The sequence below is a fragment of the Cuculus canorus genome, chromosome 15 (genome assembly GCF_017976375.1).
Source record: "Cuculus canorus isolate bCucCan1 chromosome 15, bCucCan1.pri, whole genome shotgun sequence".
Classification (NCBI taxonomy): Eukaryota; Metazoa; Chordata; class Aves; order Cuculiformes; family Cuculidae; genus Cuculus; species Cuculus canorus.
The window spans coordinates 16,791,463-16,811,692 of record NC_071415.1 but is presented as its reverse complement, the minus strand read 5'-3'; the positions used below and the strand labels follow the sequence as shown (position 1 = coordinate 16,811,692).

At 40.2% G+C, this 20,230-nt stretch overlaps 1 protein-coding gene across 4 annotated transcripts in view; it reads right to left on the bottom strand.

Moving 5' to 3' along the window:
• Positions 1–496: 496 nt before the first annotated feature.
• MYH11 (myosin heavy chain 11) overlaps positions 497–20,230 on the bottom strand; it is a 58,142-nt gene continuing 38,408 nt past the window's right edge. For 2 of the 4 annotated variants that reach the window (XM_054081004.1, XM_054081005.1), the window contains 27 exons: positions 19,907–20,021; positions 19,117–19,310; positions 18,827–18,948; positions 18,643–18,712; positions 18,338–18,498; positions 17,369–17,477; positions 16,366–16,497; positions 15,989–16,195; positions 15,458–15,595; positions 14,668–14,791; positions 14,052–14,223; positions 13,286–13,498; positions 12,997–13,141; positions 12,702–12,908; positions 11,893–11,997; positions 11,638–11,790; positions 10,989–11,237; positions 10,522–10,734; positions 9,627–9,839; positions 8,783–8,944; positions 8,040–8,168; positions 7,400–7,488; positions 7,029–7,152; positions 6,662–6,870; positions 5,998–6,106; positions 5,222–5,394; positions 497–1,187 (listed from right to left, as the gene is read on the bottom strand). In XM_054081004.1, coding sequence (XP_053936979.1) covers positions 1,049–1,187; positions 5,222–5,394; positions 5,998–6,106; positions 6,662–6,870; positions 7,029–7,152; positions 7,400–7,488; positions 8,040–8,168; positions 8,783–8,944; positions 9,627–9,839; positions 10,522–10,734; positions 10,989–11,237; positions 11,638–11,790; positions 11,893–11,997; positions 12,702–12,908; positions 12,997–13,141; positions 13,286–13,498; positions 14,052–14,223; positions 14,668–14,791; positions 15,458–15,595; positions 15,989–16,195; positions 16,366–16,497; positions 17,369–17,477; positions 18,338–18,498; positions 18,643–18,712; positions 18,827–18,948; positions 19,117–19,310; positions 19,907–20,021 — 4,176 coding nt within the window. In that variant the 3' untranslated portion in view covers positions 497–1,048. Of the gene's footprint in view, positions 1,188–4,074; positions 4,107–5,221; positions 5,395–5,997; positions 6,107–6,661; positions 6,871–7,028; positions 7,153–7,399; positions 7,489–8,039; positions 8,169–8,782; positions 8,945–9,626; positions 9,840–10,521; positions 10,735–10,988; positions 11,238–11,637; positions 11,791–11,892; positions 11,998–12,701; positions 12,909–12,996; positions 13,142–13,285; positions 13,499–14,051; positions 14,224–14,667; positions 14,792–15,457; positions 15,596–15,988; positions 16,196–16,365; positions 16,498–17,368; positions 17,478–18,337; positions 18,499–18,642; positions 18,713–18,826; positions 18,949–19,116; positions 19,311–19,906; positions 20,022–20,230 lie in introns of all 4 variants that reach the window. The other 2 variants (XM_054081006.1, XM_054081007.1) reach the window with 2 other exon arrangements.

Sequence of the window (20,230 nt, the reverse complement as noted above, 5' to 3'; positions counted from 1 at the left end):
GACTTGGATCACGGCAATCTGCGTGGGCTGGTGGTTCTAGTTGTTTTCAGCCTGCTTTAGAGGCTTTAATTGGAAATAGCCCTGTATGTACAGACTTCAAGGGTGGGGGTTCAGTTGCCTAAAGACAGATACTTAGGGCCCTGCCTGCTTTCCAGCTGCTACACCAGAATGCCTCAAGTCTCCTGCAGGTCCTGTGTCATGTCTGTCAGTCCTCGGATACGTCCTACGGCACTTCAGTTAGCACTGTGCATCCATGAGGTAATCAAATCTGTCCCGAGTACTTCATGTCATTTTATGTTCAGCTTGGTATATGTACTGGGTTTTTTCATTCCTTCAAAAGCAATTGTGTAGGAGAAAATCAGGTTTTTGTTCCAATGACTACAGATGACCTTTTCTAAAAAGTATTTGATTTGGAAGGAAGCTCTGCTGCATCCCCAGTTCTCTTCAGTCATGTTGTATTGCACCCAAGTGACACCTGTACACAGGAATACTGGAGTAGTTTTTATAGCCTTTTATTAGTGTGTAAGCACATCCATGGTGCATATACAACTGTAACAGTTGACTTAATTTGAAAAAATGATATTTTATTTTTCAGTAAGTGATTAAAAAGGCACTTCCACCTTGTGAATGGTGCATCAGGGGTGTAGTAACCAGAAAAAAACCTATATTAATCGAATACTCAAGACAAAATGATAGTTTAAGAAAAGATTAACTGACCAATGCCTTTTTATACCCCCTGCAACAGTCTCACAAATCCTCTGTAAACTGTAGTTCACTGGGATTTCAATGATCTGAGCTACTAGAACTCACTTTCTGTAAGATTCTCTAAGTGAATTACTGTTAGACCCCTGCTTTTTCAAATCCACTTCATGGTAAAGTTAATTTTGGAGTACTTTTAACATCAATCTATACGTTGGAGACAAGGCAGTTGTGTTTTTATTGTTGTCAGAGGAGTGGGTGTATGTGACTTTGACACTATGAGCAGACTTATACAGTGCTAAATATTGTCCTCCCTCCCCTTGCTGCAGTGCAATTTTTTTAAGCATGTTTATTCACTGGCTTTTGTTCCATTGAAATCTCCATCTCTTGCATCCATTTCTTCGTCACCTCCATCTGTTGCATTCTCAATTACTCTTCTGCCTCCAGATCTACGTGGTGGGGCAAAAGATGCTGGCTCATTTCCCCTCCTGCAGTGAGAAAGGAAGAAAAATCAGATGGTAGGTCATTTGCAGTCCTCACAAATCAGCATTGAGTTTTGTAACAGTACCTGTGGGGCTGATGTTTTTAAATGCAGAACAGCCAAGAGCTGTGGGCCTCTAATACAGCTTTCTGCTCTAGAATGTCAGACTAACTTGTGGACAGGTTGAGACTACCAGTTTCTTGGAACTCTGATGAGATTCCTGTTCTTGTCCTTAAAGTTCTCTTGATAGTCTCATCTGCCCCAATCCCCATCCCCTTCCCTTCATTTCAGTGTTCTTCCCTATGGGAGCTGCAACCGGTTGTGTTTGGAAGGAATGGGAAAGGGGGCTGCTTGCACCTCCAACAGGAGAGTGTCCTTTCCTTTCAGAAGAGCAAGGAAGGGGAGAGCTTGTGCTGAATTTCAGACCTGTAGTCTGAACAAGCCCATCATAGAATCTTTTTGTTGAAAAAGACCTTTGAGGTCATTGGGTCCAACTGTACCAGTTACTGAAGACCCACGAGACTAGGACTGGAGCAGTGCTGCAGATGTTGGCAGCTGGTGTTGAGCCCACGGCTTCTCTCTGCAAGGGCTGCGTTGGTCAGGGCAGCACAGGTGCTTTGATGTGTTTGGCATCCGAGGTTGTGAGTAGCTCTATTCTCTGTCCCAATGGGCAGAGGAAACCACTGCTGCTTTGGAAATGTGTTGTAAATAGGATGCTGACGCTTAACAATGCAAGTGTCTTGCAGAAGAGCTTACAGAAAATGCTTTTTCCCATATTACCCTCTTTTCCTCTCCCATCTCCCTCCCATCCCCATATATTTCATAGCCACAGCCCAAGGCAGGGACACTTTTGTCCTCAAGGTTAATTTTTTTTGAGAGGTGTCAGCAAGTGAAACAGAAGATGAGTTTGTCTCTTCTTGGCCTTGGTTGCTACTGTGGTACAAAACACAAGTTTTATAACATGGCCTCTCACTTGCCCCTCATTAAGCAAACCTTTGTAAAGGCTTGAGACCACAGACATAAGCAATAAAATAAATTCGTGATCACTGAAAGTTGTGCCCAAATTACTAATTTGGTGTTAAATACATCTGACTGCACTTTTGGGTACAGCAATCAAGCATAAATATTTAAAGGCTTGTCTTGTCCTTGCAAAAGACTAAGCCTATGTCTGTTCTGAAGCAGCTATTTAAGTCCAAAGTTCGGTCTTCCACACAAGGGAAGCGGGTAGGAATGCTGGCTGGGCTAACATATTTCAGAGGCCTGAATCTGTGTTTCCAAGGTGGAAGTGTGACATGTAGTCTGTTTTCCACAATTCTGCCCTCATATTGCAATGCGAGCAAGCAATCAGCTGGATAATGAAGCTTCATTTAAGATCTGCTGTTAGTTAACCCTAGATGTTCCGGTGTTGATGGCATGTGTTGAACACGAGTATGTCATTTCCACCCTGGCATGTGCTTAACAGACTCTAACAGCAGTGTCTACGATTTTATGAGAGCAGAGATATTTGCTATTGCTGCTTAACAAGCAAGTTCTAGTTAGGTCAGTAAAATCATTAATTCTTGTGAAGAAAGGAAGAGCTTACTGTGCTAGGCTCCTCCTGTCTGGATTCAATTATTCACAAGTCATTTGTAAGAACTCTGCTGCAATAATTCCCTGAGAGCTGTCAGAGAACATGGGACCATTGGGGAGTGACAGCAAGAGTCTAACCAAATCATGCGGAATAGTTGTGACTACAAAGAACTGAACTCCCCGTTGCACACTAACCACTTGTTGATGTGAGATGTTGTGGTATGCATAAACTTCATGCTACTTCACACTGGTGTTGGCCCTGTGCATAAACACTTCTTATTTTTATCTGTTCCTTTTAAACAGGTTTATGGCTTTGATAATACTCGTGTGGTGATTCACATTAGTACCTTCACAATAATGCGCATAGCTGAGACAAGCCTTAAGCCACAGTGCTTGCTCAGCATCTCTGTATTTAGTCTACCATCGAACAAGTGCTTCTGGAGTAGCGCTTGGGTAACCGTCAAACTAGAAGTATTAGACTGACTAAAAGGCACATGCAAGGACAAGACATCATCTTTAAATATTTGTGCATTCACAGCAAAATCCAGTATATATGTAAAATAGAAGATATACAAATATTACAAGGCAGTAGCTCTTCAATTTTTTGCAACAGCAGTTATTCTGTTTCCAGAGAATGTGTTAAAGTGTAATATAACGCTGTGCTAGTTTACAGTGTCAATATTAATTTCTGTGCATCATAGTATCAGCAAAGTAATTTTAAAAGCCTAGGTGATAGCTATTTTAAGCAGTACAGGCACAGAGTGCTACGTAATGAAAGGCAAGACTTTATATTTTGTCTGTGATTGGTGCCAGTGTGATAAATCACATGCAAGTAAGGTCTCAGGTGAGTTAGAGGGGATCTTACTGTAAAGTCAGCATTACAATATGTGTAACAAATACTGTGAAATTCTAATGACATGCTGTGACACTATTCATTAGTCCTTTTAATCAATTCTACTAATTAATGGTGTATTTGATTTGAAAAATTGTAATCTTTGTGGCTGTATGCAAAGATGAGGTGCAAAAAAGACAATTTTCATGCAGAAAAAGAGTACGGTTTTAGGTACTCTGTTGGAAGAGCTTGTGAGAATGCAACATGGGTAAGTCTATGTCAGTACTTAACCTACTTGTAAGAAAGATGTATCACTGACGAACAGCTGATGGTAGCTAGATTATTGTAATATTTGTCTCTTTTGATAGAACAGATTAATGCCAAGATATCCAAGCCTTCACAGTTTGCAGAAACCTCATTTCATTTTTACTTGGGCCAAAGAAAATGGAAATTTGTGCAACACAAGCTAGCTGCAAAGTTGAAGGCATGGTACCTGCTTAGTCTTTCGAAGGTTCCTGTGTCCCTCTGAAACAAAGATAAAGAGTCCTGGGCAGTTATACTAAGCACATGGTCATGATCAGAGGTAGGTAGATTATTTTTAAATAATTAAGCAAAGTACATTACAGCCAATTACATTACGTTTATATAAAACAAAAATAAGCCTTATACTATTCTACGTAAAAAGGGCTGGGGACAGCCAGTCCTTTGTAAAGCAGCCAGGAGCATGCACTGCCCAAAAGGGTGCTAACAGAAAAGGCTACCATGTCCCTAACTCTTCACTTTGAAGTAAATCCACATCTGAACGTTCACGCATGTTATCAGTAAACACGCTGGTAAACTGCTTAGGAACACAACTAGGCAGCTGATTTACTGTCATCAGAAATACCATTGGTTTTAGGTGGAAAGCAAAGTTTTATGGTGTGATGGTGCAGATAGAGCCATTTCCAATTAAAGTCAGGCTTTTTATTTCAGTGAGTTGGTTTTTCACACCCAATGACCACAGGGGAATTTGGGTATGCCGCTGACCGATCTGCTTTATCACTTCCCCAGTCAGCTTCAACCAGAAAATGCTAAGGGACATTTTGATCTTTTCCTTTGTCTGATGACACTGAATCCCTTTGTGGTGAAGTCCAAAGAGACTTTTGGATAAGAACCATATAATGTGCTTTGCCTTTTGCTGCCTATGATGCTCTCGAAGAATGTTCATGGTCGTCGTGTGCAAGTTGTGCGTGTGTGAGTGTGAAAAGCACAAGCATTTCTACTCTTTTGTGACTCTTTCTGTACAAATAAATACAGCCATTATATAAGAGGTGTTTTCAAAAGCAACCGAGCCTGATTCTGTTCCTATTTAAACCAACAGGAGCTTTGGTTAGAAAAAGACTATGGCCTGTGCTGTGTTGTCACAGTTGTTCATCTCACAGCTGAAATCCTGAGACTCCTGCAGTCCATGAAATGCGCTTTGTGTTCTGACTTTGGCCTCCTGTCGCATCTGCCAAGCTAATACAAGGAATGAATAGCTTTGCAGCATCATCAGTGTCTGTTCTTTGCTTGAACACATTTTTTTCCACTTCTCTAGTTTAGTTCTAAGTCTCAAGGCTGTCAATGAGTGGGAATGGCTATCCCAAATAAGGGCACTTTACCTGAGCTTGCTCTTCAGTGCTGCAACCTCGCGGCCCAGGGCTTCGTTACTCTCAGTGGCTTCGTCAAGCTCTCTCTGCAGCTTTCTGCGGTTTGCATTGATACGCTGAGACTCTTCCTCAGCCTCCTCCAGCTGCCTTTTCAGTTGCTTGAGTCTTGTGTTGCCCTTCTCGGCCTAAAGGGAAAATTTAGAGTAATGCTTTAATTCAAAACACAGCTAATAGCTTTTCATTCCTCATTTTAATTTTGTACTTATCTTGAAAGTTTTACTAAACATGTCCTGAATCAAAAGTAGAATCTTAAAATCTAAAATATATATAAATAACTTGGCCTTGAGGGAGCTGATCTTGCTGATAAACACTGTATTCAGACACTATCTTGTTGTTTCTTTTGCTGCATAGTCCTATCCCTGCTTTTCTGGCTTCCAGGCTGGTGTGCGTTAGATAAAGCTAAAATTTTAAACCAAAATGTGTTCATCATCTCTGCTCATACGCCTGTCAGGATGTTGTGCAGCGTGCTACGTATCATTGTGCAGTCAGACTGTTGCCGCTGGCTGACTGACAAGGACTAGTGCTTTGGCACTTGGCTTAGCATGGGAAAAGAATTATTGCCCCATCTTTTTGCAAGGAGCTGTATAGCTCTCCCTACATAGAATCCAAGCAGACAGTCTGCTTTCTAGAGGGATATTTCTTTGGAGCACAACATGGACTATTCCTTTCTTATGGTAGAACTTAAAATCCCCATTCCCCAGACTGAGACTGTCATCACAATCTGATACCTGATCTTTGTACTGCTCCGCTTGCTTTCTCTCGTCCTCCACCTGCAGCAATGCATCCTTCAGCTTCTTGTCCTTCTGGCGCAATGTCTTGGCTGCAGCCTGCTTCTCTCTGCAAATGAAAGTGCAACGTTTGGTGATCTGGAAGGTCTGTGGTCTTCCTTCAGGCATGTTGCTCGTGAAACTGGCACCAAGGACCCATTGTTAAAGGCGTTGCTGAATTTAACAGATGAATTCTAGGCAAAACTTAAAGGTCATGTTCTTCAGATCAAAACAAGGATTTGTCTTTGCTGCATGCTAGAGGTGCTCCAGGAGATCTGTTCTGAAACACCAGGTGATTTCCTCAAGAAATAACCCTACAAATAGCACAACGCATTATGGTAATTAACTTGGCTGGATCCTAGGGCAGTTTACTCTAAAATGTTGGGGAGCAGCTCCTTCCCTTTGATACCAGTAGAATTTTTAAGGAATAAAATGGTTCTTAGTCAGAACCTGTAACAGCTCCAGTTTCTGGCCACATGTGTAAGAATTATTAAGTGAGAGAGAGACTTTACCAAGCCTCAGTGGCACCGAGAAGCTGATGACAGGAATCCTTTAGGCCTTTGTTTATTTTGTGTAATTGACTGGAACAATAAATGGACAGCTGTGCCCTTGGGGAGACTAGTACCTGGCTTCCTGTTCCAATTGCTCTTCAAGAGAGGCAATTTTGGCCTCCAGAGCAGCAATTGTAGCTTTGAATTTGGACTTCACAGCTCCCTCCATCTCCTGCAGCTTACTCTTCAGCTCTTTGTTCTGCCTCTCCAGTTGCTGCCGAGCATTTTCGTTCTTCTGTGCCGTTGAGCGCTCTGTTGCCAGCTCATTGTTCAGCTGCTCTGCCTGTAAGAGTGAGAATGGATGGTGTCAAGTGTTGCATGCTTTCAGAGAAAGAACAGATGACAGTTTGACATGACAATTCTCCAGGTATGTATTCTGAACCACGGATAGCTTTCCCTGGAATCCAAGAAGAAAGTGACACATGCTGAAATGAGCTTTACCTGCTGTACCGCTTTCCTCATGCGATCACCCATTGCCTCGATATTGCTTTGCTCCTCTTCTAGCTCTTCCTCCAGTTGGGCGATTCTTGCCTCCAGGCGCCGTTTCTCATCCTGAAGGCTTGTCCTGTAAGTTAAATTTAATAAGTGTGTAATTATGACTCTGACCAGTTGAATGTGTCTACAACTATTATGAACTGCCAATAATTCATGAAGAAAAGACATCAAAATACTTCAGTGAAACTAGTCATCTGTGCGTATGTTGTGTTGTCAAGACCAGATGGCTTTTGAGAGGGGAACATACCTTCTCTTGGCAGCCATGCTGTGTTCAGCAGTATGTTTACAGCCTTTTGAGTAATCCAGTCTATTCCTACCTTCCAGAAGTAGCACTTGCAAGTTCCTCTGCCATCTCTTCTTTCTCCAGATCTGCTTGTTTGCGAGCTCTCTCTGCAGCAGCCAGTTCCTAGGAGAAAAGGAAAAGGCAGCACAGTAAAGCAAGAAGTAAGCGAATGTTCAGGCAAACAGTTATAGCAGGACTGTAAACTTTCTAAAACTGGTATAATGTGCATTGTCTTCTTTAATTAGTAAATTCTTGTCATATCATAAATCCTAGAGAAGTGCAATGAAATACACTTTATCCAGCCTGTCAGCTGGTTTCCGTTTTATTGGTTTTAGTCACAAGATTGCCATTTAATACACATAGGAATAATAGCACTAACAAGACTTCAGGAATTTATAGCTATTGAAAACAATTTGTGTCAAATCATACAGTTCATTTCCCTTTAGGACCAGTGAACTATGCCTTTCTCTGTGATTTTTTGCAGCTTAATCTCACTATGCTCAGATATAGATCCAACAACTTTAGTGGAGTGCATGGGAGCACGTGGAACTTGTTACAAGTGCTGCTTATAGCATTCCATCTCTGATAGCTATTGTATTATTTCATTGTAGTTCTGTTTTGCTGCTGAAAGTTATGCGCCATCAGCTTCATACTCTCTAAGTTTCCCACTTTACCTCTTGAAGTTGAATGAGTTCTGCTTCCAGGCCCTTTGCTTTCTTCTCATTTTCTCTGGCTGTAGCAAATATTTCTTCTCTGGCAGCCCGTGCATCATCCAGCTCTCGTTGGTAGTCCTTCATCTGAGCCTTGGTGGGGAAAAAAAAACCAAAACAAAGGTTTATTTTTGTCTGGCCTTATTACAATTTCAGTAGAAAGAAATTTGGACAGAAGAGAACACATAAACCTTTACATAGTCATAATACCCGTGTAAATTATGATTTCTGGACAGATCAGCTAGCACACGTTGGAAAGGTCTGAAATGCTATTCCAAGAAGAGCGATGCTTCCACTTGCACACTGTGGCTTTTGTGTTGCCTGTTGAAAATATTTACTCTGAATGTTTGAGTCTTAATCTTTTCCGTACATCCATTTTTGTTGTTTAACTGCCAGCATATGGCAGAACAGTTGATACAGAGACTTACAGTGCAAACGGGAAAATGCTAATTCGGAGACAGTATGATTTCTGAACAGCCTTTTGTGGTTTTGAGTCAAGCATTAGAACCAGGATTGAAGTCCTGCAATAGATTTTATCTGGGGCCCTCCCTCTATGTGGGAATCTGTTTTCCTTCATGTGGATAAATCAATGGCAGATGAGTGTTGGCTGGAGAATTTTGGAAGTTACCTGTAGTAGGCATCAAGTTCACAGATGTCACCTAACTTTCATATTGAGTGAGAAAAACTGTGTTTGTGAGATTACATACCTGTAACTTGCGAAGTTGTTTGATGGCTTCTTCCCGAGCTTTATTAGCAGAATCGGCTTGGCTTTCTAGATCCTTAACATCAATCTCCAGCTTCTTTTTGGCTGCAGCTGCCAGGGCACGTTGCTTCCGCTCATCTTCCAGTTCCGTTTCATATTCATGGAGCTGATCATTATAGAAAACAACTGAAGTTTAGAAAAATCCTTGATCGTTCTTAAACACTCAGTGTATGTCAGAATAATATATACAGCCCTCCACATCTCTATTGATTGTGGTTTCCCTGGCAGTTAAAATAGATTTCCATTTTGTCAAAAAATGGAAGATTCTTGACAGGAGTCAGCGGTTTGGGTTCTGTATTCATGGAAATATGTCTATCACAAGATGATGATTCCAGCAGCTGTCCTTGCTGTCACAGCACACTATACAACTGCACTCTGTCCTGTTGCGTTTTCATCTCCAATGCTTTTGTATCTATTCATTGCACCTTGAGAAGGCAGTTATGTTAGAAAATGTCTTTTTTTCACTTGCACTGAGAATATAGGGAAGGTTCTTCTGACTGTGTCAGAAATAACAATACACATGTTTTATGCTATATTGGTCCTGCTGTTTAATTGCTACATCTGTTGGCAATTGTGCATTTGCTATTGAAACAGGAAAAAACCTGTTAGGCAGTTTTGTGCCTCTTTCAGTACAGTAACCTGTAACTTTTTTTTTTTATTATTTGCCAAGCACAAGGCAATGTAACATTTTCATCTCATTATGGGAAGGTCCTTTTAATAAGGGCTTGAGGCTGGGGACCCAGCTGGCTTGGCTAGGTATTTATAAAACCAATAATGGGGAATCGTACCTGTTTAAGGAGTTGTCTTCTCTTCTCCTCATTCTGCTCATCTCTGGCTTGTAAATCTCTTTCAAACTGGCCTTTCAGGGCCTGCATATTAACCTCCAGCCTGAGTTTGGCATCTTCAGCAGCCTGCAGCTCATCCTCTAGCTCTTCTAATTGCGTCTTCATCTCTTCTACTTGCTGTTCAAGGGTCCGTTTAGATTTCTCCAATTCATGAACCTTTCGAGCAATGAGAATTTAACAGACTCATAAGAAATAGAAATAATTCTAGTTAAACACCGTCTGCCTACAGTATGGCTACATTTGAAAATACTGGCTGTGGACAATGAATGAGCTAGTTTGCACTGAAAATAGAGAAAGAGTACGCTTGCAAATCTGTCTCAAAATAACCTGAGACTCTCTTTATCCCAAATGGTCATTTTTAATCTAGTCAAGTACCATAATTGAGTTTATTTAGTATTAGAAACAATTATATCATATTGCTGTAATAAAATAAATGATTGGCAGTGCATCAGTGGAGTTTTGCTGCATTATACAAGTGTTTAGAATGGTGCCAAAAGTCGAATATAACTAATAAAATCAGATTTGTGGATTTTACAGCTTCAAAGCTGCTTAATAAAGTAGTAAATTATTTAGAATCTCTTTAATGTTTTTTCCATCTTAGAAATCAATAAGAGTCTTCTTCATACTTGAAGACATGTTAAAAATAAAGATGATTTATGGTTACTTTGCCAAGTCTCTTGAAAGTTTGGTCCCAAATGGAATAACCTTTGAATTATGTATGAAATATATGATCTTACTCGTGCGCTACAGAGAATTTCCCACACTGGAAACAATGATCTGTTTGTTAGCTGCTATTTTAAATTATTATTGTGGAAATTGTTCTAAGCTCAAAACTTACATTCTTGCCAACGTCATCTTTGGAGCTAACAAGATCTTCCATTTCAGCTTTCAACAATTTGTTCGTTCTCTCCAGTTCTTCTTTGGCTTCCAAAGCCTCTTCGAGTGCTCGGGCCAATGACAAAGCCTTTGTTTCTTTTTCTCTAGCTTCAGCTTCTGCTCTATCCCTTTCATCTGCATATTTTGAGGAGATGTTTTTCTCTTCAGCCAGCATCTGTAGAAAGGTAGTGTTAATACAGGAAGTCATTAGTAGTAGGGTTTTTCTATTGCTTCTGTCTTGTCAGTTAATGACAGAGAAAAACCTCTGCTTTTCGATAAATGTGTACAAATACAAAATTGACCAGTGTATGTGTAATTAAGCTTTATTTTATTTTTTGTCCCTGCCTTATTTTTCGTTAAACCAGTGGAGCCTGTAAGTTCCAGGGAAGTTAGGTGATAACACAGCAAGGGAGAATCTTAAATCCGTACCTGATCAAACTTCTTCTGTTTCTTCTCCAAGTTGGAGACCAACTGACGCTGGTTGTCCAAGTCCACCACCAGGTCATCCAGCTCCTGCTGGAGTCTGTTCTTAGTTTTTTCCAGTTTATCATAAGAAGCAGCTTTTTCCTCAAACTGTTGTGTGAGACTTTCAATTTCCTTCTGAAGTTTCTTTTTGCCTTCTTCCATGACTTCTACTGTGCTGGAATATTCTTGGAGCTTCTTCTTGGAGTCAGAGAGCTGAAATTTGAATTCAGAGGACAAATCTTTATAGCAGTGACAACAAAGCTTGGCAGAGAAGATGGCCAGGATAACCAAGACCTAGAAATCTTATCTAGTTTGACCCATGTGAAGCTAGTGACCAGTTTACCCGTTGCCCGGCCTTCATAAAAGGAGGCAGACCGCAAAACTGCACATACAAGCCTAGTGTGCAAGACTATCTTGGGAGCTGCCTTGCATTTGTACCTATCCTAGAGACCACGCTTTAAAGAAAAGGGAGTCTGCTGGCTCCATGTGGAGCTTCACTGGTGCCTGAAGGTTCATGTGCTGTGTCAAGATAGTTCTTACAGATCTGAAACCTCTGGAATTACTGGCAAAACTCTGAGTGATGGAGCTAGTGATTTAGCTATGGCACTGATACCTGTATTGTCAGCGTTGAAATATGTCTCTCCAGATTTTGTTTTGCTTCTATTTCTTCATCCAACTGCTCTTGCAAGCTGTTCTTCTCATCCTCTAACTGACGAAGCTTGGTAGACACATTTAGCTTCTGCCGTGTTTCTTCCTGAAGCAGCTCCTACAGACACCACATCAATCAGCAATACAGTCAATAGTTTAGGTCTTTTTGTAGTGCATTTTATAAATATTGTAGATGAGCTGTTACTGGATGGAAGTTTACCTGTGTATCTTGTAGCTGAGATCCCAAGGTTGCAACATCTTTGGTCAATTTGATTGTCTTGCTTTCTGCTTCATTGAGCAAACCAGTAACATTTTCAACCTCAACCTGTAAGACACCACAGTGAATAAACTCAGTTATTTTCCACAGCTTCAAAATCTTCCTCCAAACTGTAGTTTGCTCTACATTGAGATCTTAACTTTGAACAGGATCTGAATCTGCTCCTATGCGTCTGGGTCACCTCAAGCACTAACAGTGTTTCCAGCGTGACTGGAATTCACAGTTTTGCCACAGTTTTTCTGGCCTATATGTAGGACTTACGTCCTGTGGAACTAAATCCTACACACAAACTCTGCAGTGTCTGCACGTGTCATCTTTGTGACCTCTGGTATTAGGATCCCCCCAAGGTCTAATGCCATTTTTTGTCTAGTTTTCCTCAGTATCTTATGACTAGATATTCAAACCTAGTCATATTCTTAAGGCAATATTAGTATACTTTTTTCAATGAATTGCAAAGGAGAATGGGGACTTTTGTGGATTTTCCTTCTTCCCAAGTTTGAAAGAAGTTGATGCATTTTGATTATATTTCCTTATTTATTCACTAACATAAAACAATAAAGGAAAGCTTACTGCTGCTATGAACAAAGTTGTAACAATAAGCTTGATTAGTGGACATTGAACATCTCCCAAGGAGTCATTTTAAATTATCTTTAGTTATTTGTTATTAGATGCTAAATCATCCCTCACAGAACGGCATAAACTGGTCTTCTCAAGCTCAAAGTGTCACGGCAAGAAGTCCAACACCTTCCTACCTGTAACTTATGAACTTTTTCATTAAGTTCTGTCCGAACACGCTCTCCATCGGTGTATTTAGACTGTAATTCTTGCAGCTGTACTTCTAGCTTCTTCTTTTTGTGTTCCACATCTTGTTTGGACTGATTCAGGCTCCTGACTTCGTTAGCCAGATCAGCGTTTTCTTTCTCCAGTGTTTGTTTAGTCTTATCCAAGTTTGCTTTAGCCTACAAGCATGAAATGAGGAAAAATGATCTATAAAAGGAAGCCATGTTTTATAGTGGATAGTTTTCAATAAGATGGATCTCTGTTTACCCGTTTAAATTGTTCTAGCTGCTCTGTTAACTCTTCCACAACTTGAGTGTGCTTTTGCCTCATCTCCTGGACCTGGGCTTCATGAGTTCTAGTCTCTTCCTCCAGAGCTTTCTTCAGCACTGTGACCTCCTGCTCACGCTTTGCTCTGGAAGGTAACACACACAAATGGAGCAGCAGCAGTTATCACTGTCCCAGTCACAGGCAAAATACCACCGCTGCACAGTTACTAGACAACATTGTGCTGAGCTTGATGACATTTATTTTTGGGCCGTGTGCTACATTCCCATACCTGAGCTCTTGCTGGGTGGCTGTGGTATCCAAAGTATCCTCAAGCTCTGTCTTAAGAGCCTCCAGCTCTTCACCTAGGTCTCTCTTCTGTTTTTCTGCTTTGTTTCTTGCAGCTCTCTCGGACTCCAAGTCTTCTTGGAGATCAGAGATGTGAGATTCTAGTTCACGGATCTTCTTGAGGGCATTGTTTTTCTGACTAGTTTCGTCTTCAAGCCTGAAAAGACAGTATTTCATTTTATGTATGTGTATAATTATTTCACTTTGAGGAAATCAATATACAGAGATTAAAGGCTTATAGTTTCTATGCAAGAAAGTACCAAAAAAAGAGGGAGACTGATGCAAAAAGGATCTGGCAGTCTTATCAGGACACAAGGCATGGAGAAATCAGCAAAATTTCTGGTTGAGTGTTGTCCCTCTTAAATTTATACAGAATATCCACTGAGACTCTGTAATGGATTAAGGTCAATCTCAAGGAATTTCTGCCTTTTATCTATGAAGTGTGTCGTTACTTTTCATTACTTGACAGCACTGCCAGTGCCTTTGGGAAGAGGTGTTTTCATTGATATCTGAAGGCCAGATTATATATCTATGGGCAAACAATAGTATAATTACCTCTCACAGAAGGAAATCTGGAAAATTGGGAAAGCATGGGGGGAGAATATAACTGAGAGAGAAGATTCATGGCTACAACATCTCAGTGTCTGGGAAGGTGAGAGAGAGGTTCTGGCCTGGATTTGCAAACTGTAAGCGTATTCAGGAGTGAATACCTGGCTAGAGCAGCCTGCAGCTCTTCTTCCTTCTTGGCTAGTTGTGCCTTCAGCTCAGCAATTTGGGCCTGGAGCTCTGCAATTTGCTCATGTAGATCACTTGACTCTCCTTCCAACTTCCTCTTAACTTTCTCCAGTTCTTGTCTGCTCTTCTCTTCTTTCTTCAGTCGCACTGAAAAAGTAAGGATTTTGGTCATGGGAGTGTCTTAGTGCAAGAAACCCTTAATCTGATCTTGAACTCAGGGAATAAAATGTTCTGGCCTCCAGTGAGGCTGCACATTTAACTACAAGACACTGCATTTCTGTAGCAACGTGCAATACCTTACTGGCATTGCTTATTTAATTTATTTCGCTGTCTCAAGAAGAAGCATTAATTTTTTTATCAATTTTCTCTAGTCTTTTGTATGTAAAATAAAATTTAAAAAAAGTTATCTATGGTTTATGCATCCTGGGGTTTTGGTGATTCTCACGCACAAAATGGTTTTAGTGTAAGAAATTTGGAAAACGTCTTACAAATTTTGTAGAAGTTCTTTAAATTCTATTTATTTATCTATTTATTTTTTTTGTAGTGTGCCAAGATAAAAAACCTGATATAAACCACTATTGTTCATGTTACCTTCGAGTTCTGAAATCATAGATTCATGTTTGTTTTTCAGCTTTGTAAGATTTTTGGCTTTTTCTTCTTCTTCTGCAAGATTTGTTGTTAGATCACTTATTCTTTCCTCAAGGAGTTTTCTTTCCTTAAGAAAGAAAAATAAAAAGCTTCTGTTAACAAAAGTGTCTGCCATAGTTGTCATGAAGCAATCCTATGCTAACTAAAAATGTCCGAGATACTGTCTTTCTATGCTGTATTTTTTAAGATTGTAGTGATACATTTCAATTTGTCAGTTACAGAGGATCTGAGGAGCGATGTCTGTGGCTTCCATGTTCTCTAATCTGCTGCTATTAGAATCTTGTACTCACTCGAATGGCTGTTAAGTACAGGGCCCACTTCAGAAAAGCATTCCCTTTCAAAAAGTACTGGAATACATCCTTACTTCCTGTTTTTATAATGAAGTTTGGTTGAAATGAGTTGAAACCCAAGAGCATTATTTACTATGCTTGGGGCCATGAAGAAATTGTCTTCCACTGATTGTGCTTGACTGCTGTGGATATTTTGTTTGAATATACTGTTACCACAACAGACTGGAAAAATCAGTGTTTTTACACAATTTTGAATTATTTAAATGAGCATGGAAAAATTATCAGAAACTTGTTTGATAGAGACTGTACTGATGGTCTGGGGAACGTGTACACCCTGTGCAACTATATAATCAAAAGTATTCCTCTTGCTCTAGTGGAAGAAAAGATTTTCTTTCATCTTGCACTGTTTTTACAGAGTAAGAAAATGAAGCCACGACACTTACCTTGGTTAGCTTGTTATTCTGATCTTCCATTATGAGTATATCATCTTCCATTTTCTTTATCTTGCTATCTGCTGTTACTTTTTCCAGTTGCAGCTTCTGCCTTGCAGCTTCTTCTTCCTCCAGCTGTTCCTCAAGGTCCTTTGAAGGGAAGAAGAAACCCCCCAAAAATGAATTCTGAAACTAAAATACCACTTAGATTACAGGAAATGCTTCATGTTTGTCACTATGTGAGGTAAGTTACAGATGTTGTTTTTATTAAGAACTAGACAGTCTGTAATGCTGGGTGATTTGCTGGGTGATTTGTAAGGAAACATTTGTTAACCTTCTAACAAAAAAATATTTAAAATTGAGATGGGGAAGAAGAGAAATCTGGATGAAAGAGCATTAACTGATTGTTCTGACTTCAGCCACATAGTCTACAAGTTACAGAGGGCTCGTTGCAAGCACATTCATAGGATCAGGGATTTGCTGGTCTCCATTTTTCTCTGTGCAATACAATATTGCCTGTATTTGTCACTTACGCCTCCTTACCAGCATTTGTTGTTGCATCTTTTTCTTTTCTGCTTGCAACTGCTGGCTGCGCTCCTCCTCTTCCTCAATTCTGGCTTCCATCTCATGCAGAATCTCTTCCAGCTCTTGTTTCTTAGCAGCTAAACGGACTCTCATCTCTTCAGCTTCAGCGTACAGTTCAGTTTCTGCCTGAAGCTGTTCTTGGAGGAGGTTCTTCTCTTCACACAGCTACACAAATACAATGGATAGGAAGTTAATACTTAGATTGTGAATTGCCCCACAGTGTCTTTTTACTAGATAGTCTTGGTGTACAGGCAATAGCTCTTCCACAGGTTCTTGTGTGGACATTAGGCCTCTACTGAAGTAATGTTTCCCAGCGGCTCAGAGCTTTAAATCACCTGTGTGTGTTTCAGTTCCAGCTCCTTCAATTCACTCTCTGCTTTTAGTTGTTTTTCCCTAGTTTTTTGTAGTTCTTCATCTTTGGCCTGCATTTCTTCCTCTTGGCGGGTGACTTGCAGCAGTGGTTTCACCTGGAAATAAAAAGTTTATTAATGTTTCTGTCAGTATTTATGAGTGTTGGTACTCCAGGTTGTCAGGCTGACTGACACTAATGGCAGTGGCGTCTGTTGTTGCGCAGGTTGCAGACAAATGCTTGATGTAAGCATCTTTAAACTATCCCTCAGCAGTGTCGCCCTTGCTGGCCTCTGTGTGTGTTCTTGCAGCCTTGTGGGTCCCTCTGCCTCCAATCCTGTACTTTTTGAATGGCTCCAAGCCTGTTTTCATCCATTGATAATGGATGAAAGCTACACCTTTTGCACAGAAAGGCTATGTACGTGTGTGCTGCTGCTGTCCCTGCTTGCAGAGGAGGTTGCTATCAATGCAAGTAGGAACAGTTTTCTGAATCTAAACTGAACACCGTTCTTGAAAAAAAAGAAACAATGCCTTTTCAATAGGAATATAGAATTAATTTGCTTGAGCGCATAGTAGGAAGACGTTTAGTGTCCCAGTTAGGGAACTCCTGAGCCACTGAGTCTTTCATAGATACGTAACTCTGCATGTTCACAAAATTCAGTTTTACTCTGTTTTCTCATTATCCACCCTTGTGAAATGATTTCGTTTTTTGCAATTAAAAAAAGTCTCCAAACATGCAAAATCCTTTATTAATCTTTGTTTAACTAGTTTGTTTTCTGCTCAAACTAGAACTAACTTTAATGTTAATAGCATTATATATAGTTATGCAGAGTATCTCTATACCATAATTTTATGAAGCTAATAAGGCTCTTGCCATTAGCTGCAATGGACTTAGGAACAAGGAGCGTGCCCAACGTGATATACCTCGGTATCTTGTGCATTTATTTCTTTTAAAGGCTGAGGAGAGATTCACAGATAGCAGTCACTCACTTTAGTGAACAGTCTCCACCATTGCCAGTTCCTCAGCTTCAGGTAAGCGGCACAGTTTCTTTGGATAACCTTCATTGCAGTCAGCTGTTGCTGTCTCTTGGCAAAAGCTCTGTGATTAAAAACATAAATCAAATTTGTCCAGTCTGAGAATCTAAGGTGTCTGCAAGATACGCACATTAAGCAAAGAAACTCTGGCATTGAAGTCTGCTGATTAGCCACATGGTTTGAGAAGTCTGGTCTAAATTCTTTTATCACCTTAAAAGTGCCTGTGCTTGCTCAATGAGAGGGGATAACTCTATTTAGCTTTCTGACACTTTATTTTGTCTTCTGTTCTTTGGTTGTTTGTACTCCATAGATGGGCCCAAACCACAAAGTATACCTCTAGTTCTGGATGGGAACATCTTTCCAGAGTACAAGGACACTCAGAACTTGCATCGGTCATCATTCTTGAAATATGTTATATTTAAATTTAATTGCTCAGCAGTTTGAATGCCTTGGTAGTATGCAGAAAAAGGGCATTATTGTTAATAGTTTTGTGATGTGTGTTAACTGAGGTCATGCTAGATGAGCAGTGCTTCGTGCTCAGGCTGTGTAAGAAATTATGTTTTATAAAGGCCAGTGGTGCTGCTCCTTGTAATAGTGCATAAGACTCCAGTCACGGGCTGCAATATCCTTCTCTTGCATGTACAAGCAGATGTTTAAAGGATGGGTCATTGCCTTAGAGGGTTTATATAGCACAGAGAGTGTAAGTAGCCTCACAGTGTAATTGCTTCTCTGTATAACATACTAATAAGCCTCTTCTGGGCAGGGAGCGAGTCCTTCATTAAACACAAGTTGAATTCTAATGCAATACAAATAATAAATAATAATAAAATGTCTTAATATCTTCAGTTTGTTATACAGAGAACTAAAGGCTACTGTAAATGTTCTGCTGCAGAAGACCTTCTTTTTGTTAGCACACATTCTTACTTTCTTGCTAGGTATCCTCGGCACTGAGCCTGGAAGGTGATGATAACGTCTGTGATCTTCAGGTCTCTCTCTTCTTCCAGGTGAGCCAGAACACCAGTTCTGAAGAAGATTTTACTCTGTCCGATTCTGTACAAGTTGGGATCGAGTTCTAATGCTTTGATCTGGAGGAAAACAGGGATATTTGCTAAGTCCAGTGCTGAGGTTTAGGGTATTAAAAATCAATTCTCATTTCTGTTCAGTCTCACCAGCGTTTATCTAAGAAATACAGATCTGATTATCAGTAGGATCAAAACTGCTTTCCTCACCATCAGTATGCAAGCCTGCTTTCCATCCATAAATCCTTTAGGAATAGCATTTGCAGCAAGAATTTCATATCTGCCAAAGACATGGATGTTAGGGGGGTTGAAACACATCAGATTATTTTTTACTGACAAACATGTATTACACCACTATTAAACACAGAGTTAGGGCTGAATGAGGGATTCCTACCGCTGACGGAACTCCTGGAAGACAATCCTGTTGGGGAATCCCTGCCGGCAGATACGAATGCCTTCCAGGACACCATTGCAACGCAGCTGCTCCAGCACTAAGTGGGCATCTAGTTTGCCAGCCTGAAAAGGGAATAGAAAGTGCTTTTAGCACAGTAGAAACTTATAAAAACGTTACTGGGTGATATCTCTGTTTGAAGACATGATTGAGCTCTGTGATGTGCTGGTATGGTGAGCAGCTCAACATGAATAATATGCCAATAGTCTGAAAATTGAACATTTGAAATTTACCCTTTTTTCGTGATTTGGAATGATACAGCGGACAAAGTTGGGATTGGTGTTCCTTAAGGTGGTCATCAGCTTGGTTAGTTGCTCCTTATAGAGTTGGCCAACGGTACGGAACATGCCTTTCTTGGTTTTTGAAGCACTAGGGAGTGAGCTTTCAGTCATCTTGGCCATCTGATCCAGCCCAACTATACGGTCCACTGAAATATCAAAGGAAGCATGAATGGAACTACCTCTATGAACTGTCCAAACCTGCCATTACACCTGTCATGACATTGTTAAAGTGCAGCTTCCCACAGAGGAACAATATGTTTTTGATGCAGTAGAAGCATACTAACAAAAGCACTAGAAGAGCCTTCTGGGTAAATAGTCCCCTTCTGTCAAACATGAAAATGAGGATCCTTATTCACTAGTGACAGAATGGAGCAACTAATTACACAGAATATATTTTATTTTGTGTTTGCTTTAAAAAGGACAGTCCTGCAAATTATCCAGTTGGTATGTTAGTGTCAGAACCAGGAATTGATGGCGTCTCTTTCCAATCTGTTATCCAGTGGAATAATTTTTATCCTGTTGTTAAATAATATTAAGGTATTCTTTGATTGTGTTTAAAGCTATCTAATGATGCTTTCCACAACTATGTCTTTAGAATGCATAATTCTTGTTTTATTTCAGTCTCTTCTATGCTTAGCATTTTCCACACTTGTGTCCTGCCAGAAAGGGACAGCTATTAAAAAGTTCTAGTGGAACTTTCTCCCTTTAAGCCATATTACTGATTAAGAGTTGTGGTTCATACCGTCTTTCCAAAGGTCTGCTACAAATTTGTCTGAAGACTGGTTCAGCAGAGAGGTCACATTGTCATTTAGTGGATCCATGTTCTTTGTTAGCCAGGCAGTTGCATTGTAGGTAACCTGCAGAAAACAATGCTACATCAAAAATCTGTTCTTCATAAAGAAATCTGGAGTGTCCAAGAACTCGCAGCACTATATTAACACCGAATCATACAAATAATAATAATAATAGTAGTAATAATAATAATAATAATAATAATAATAATGATGATGTGAAAAGCTTTCTGTGGTTGAGAGCTGAGTTGAGTATTTGTTGCTATGTGTACTAG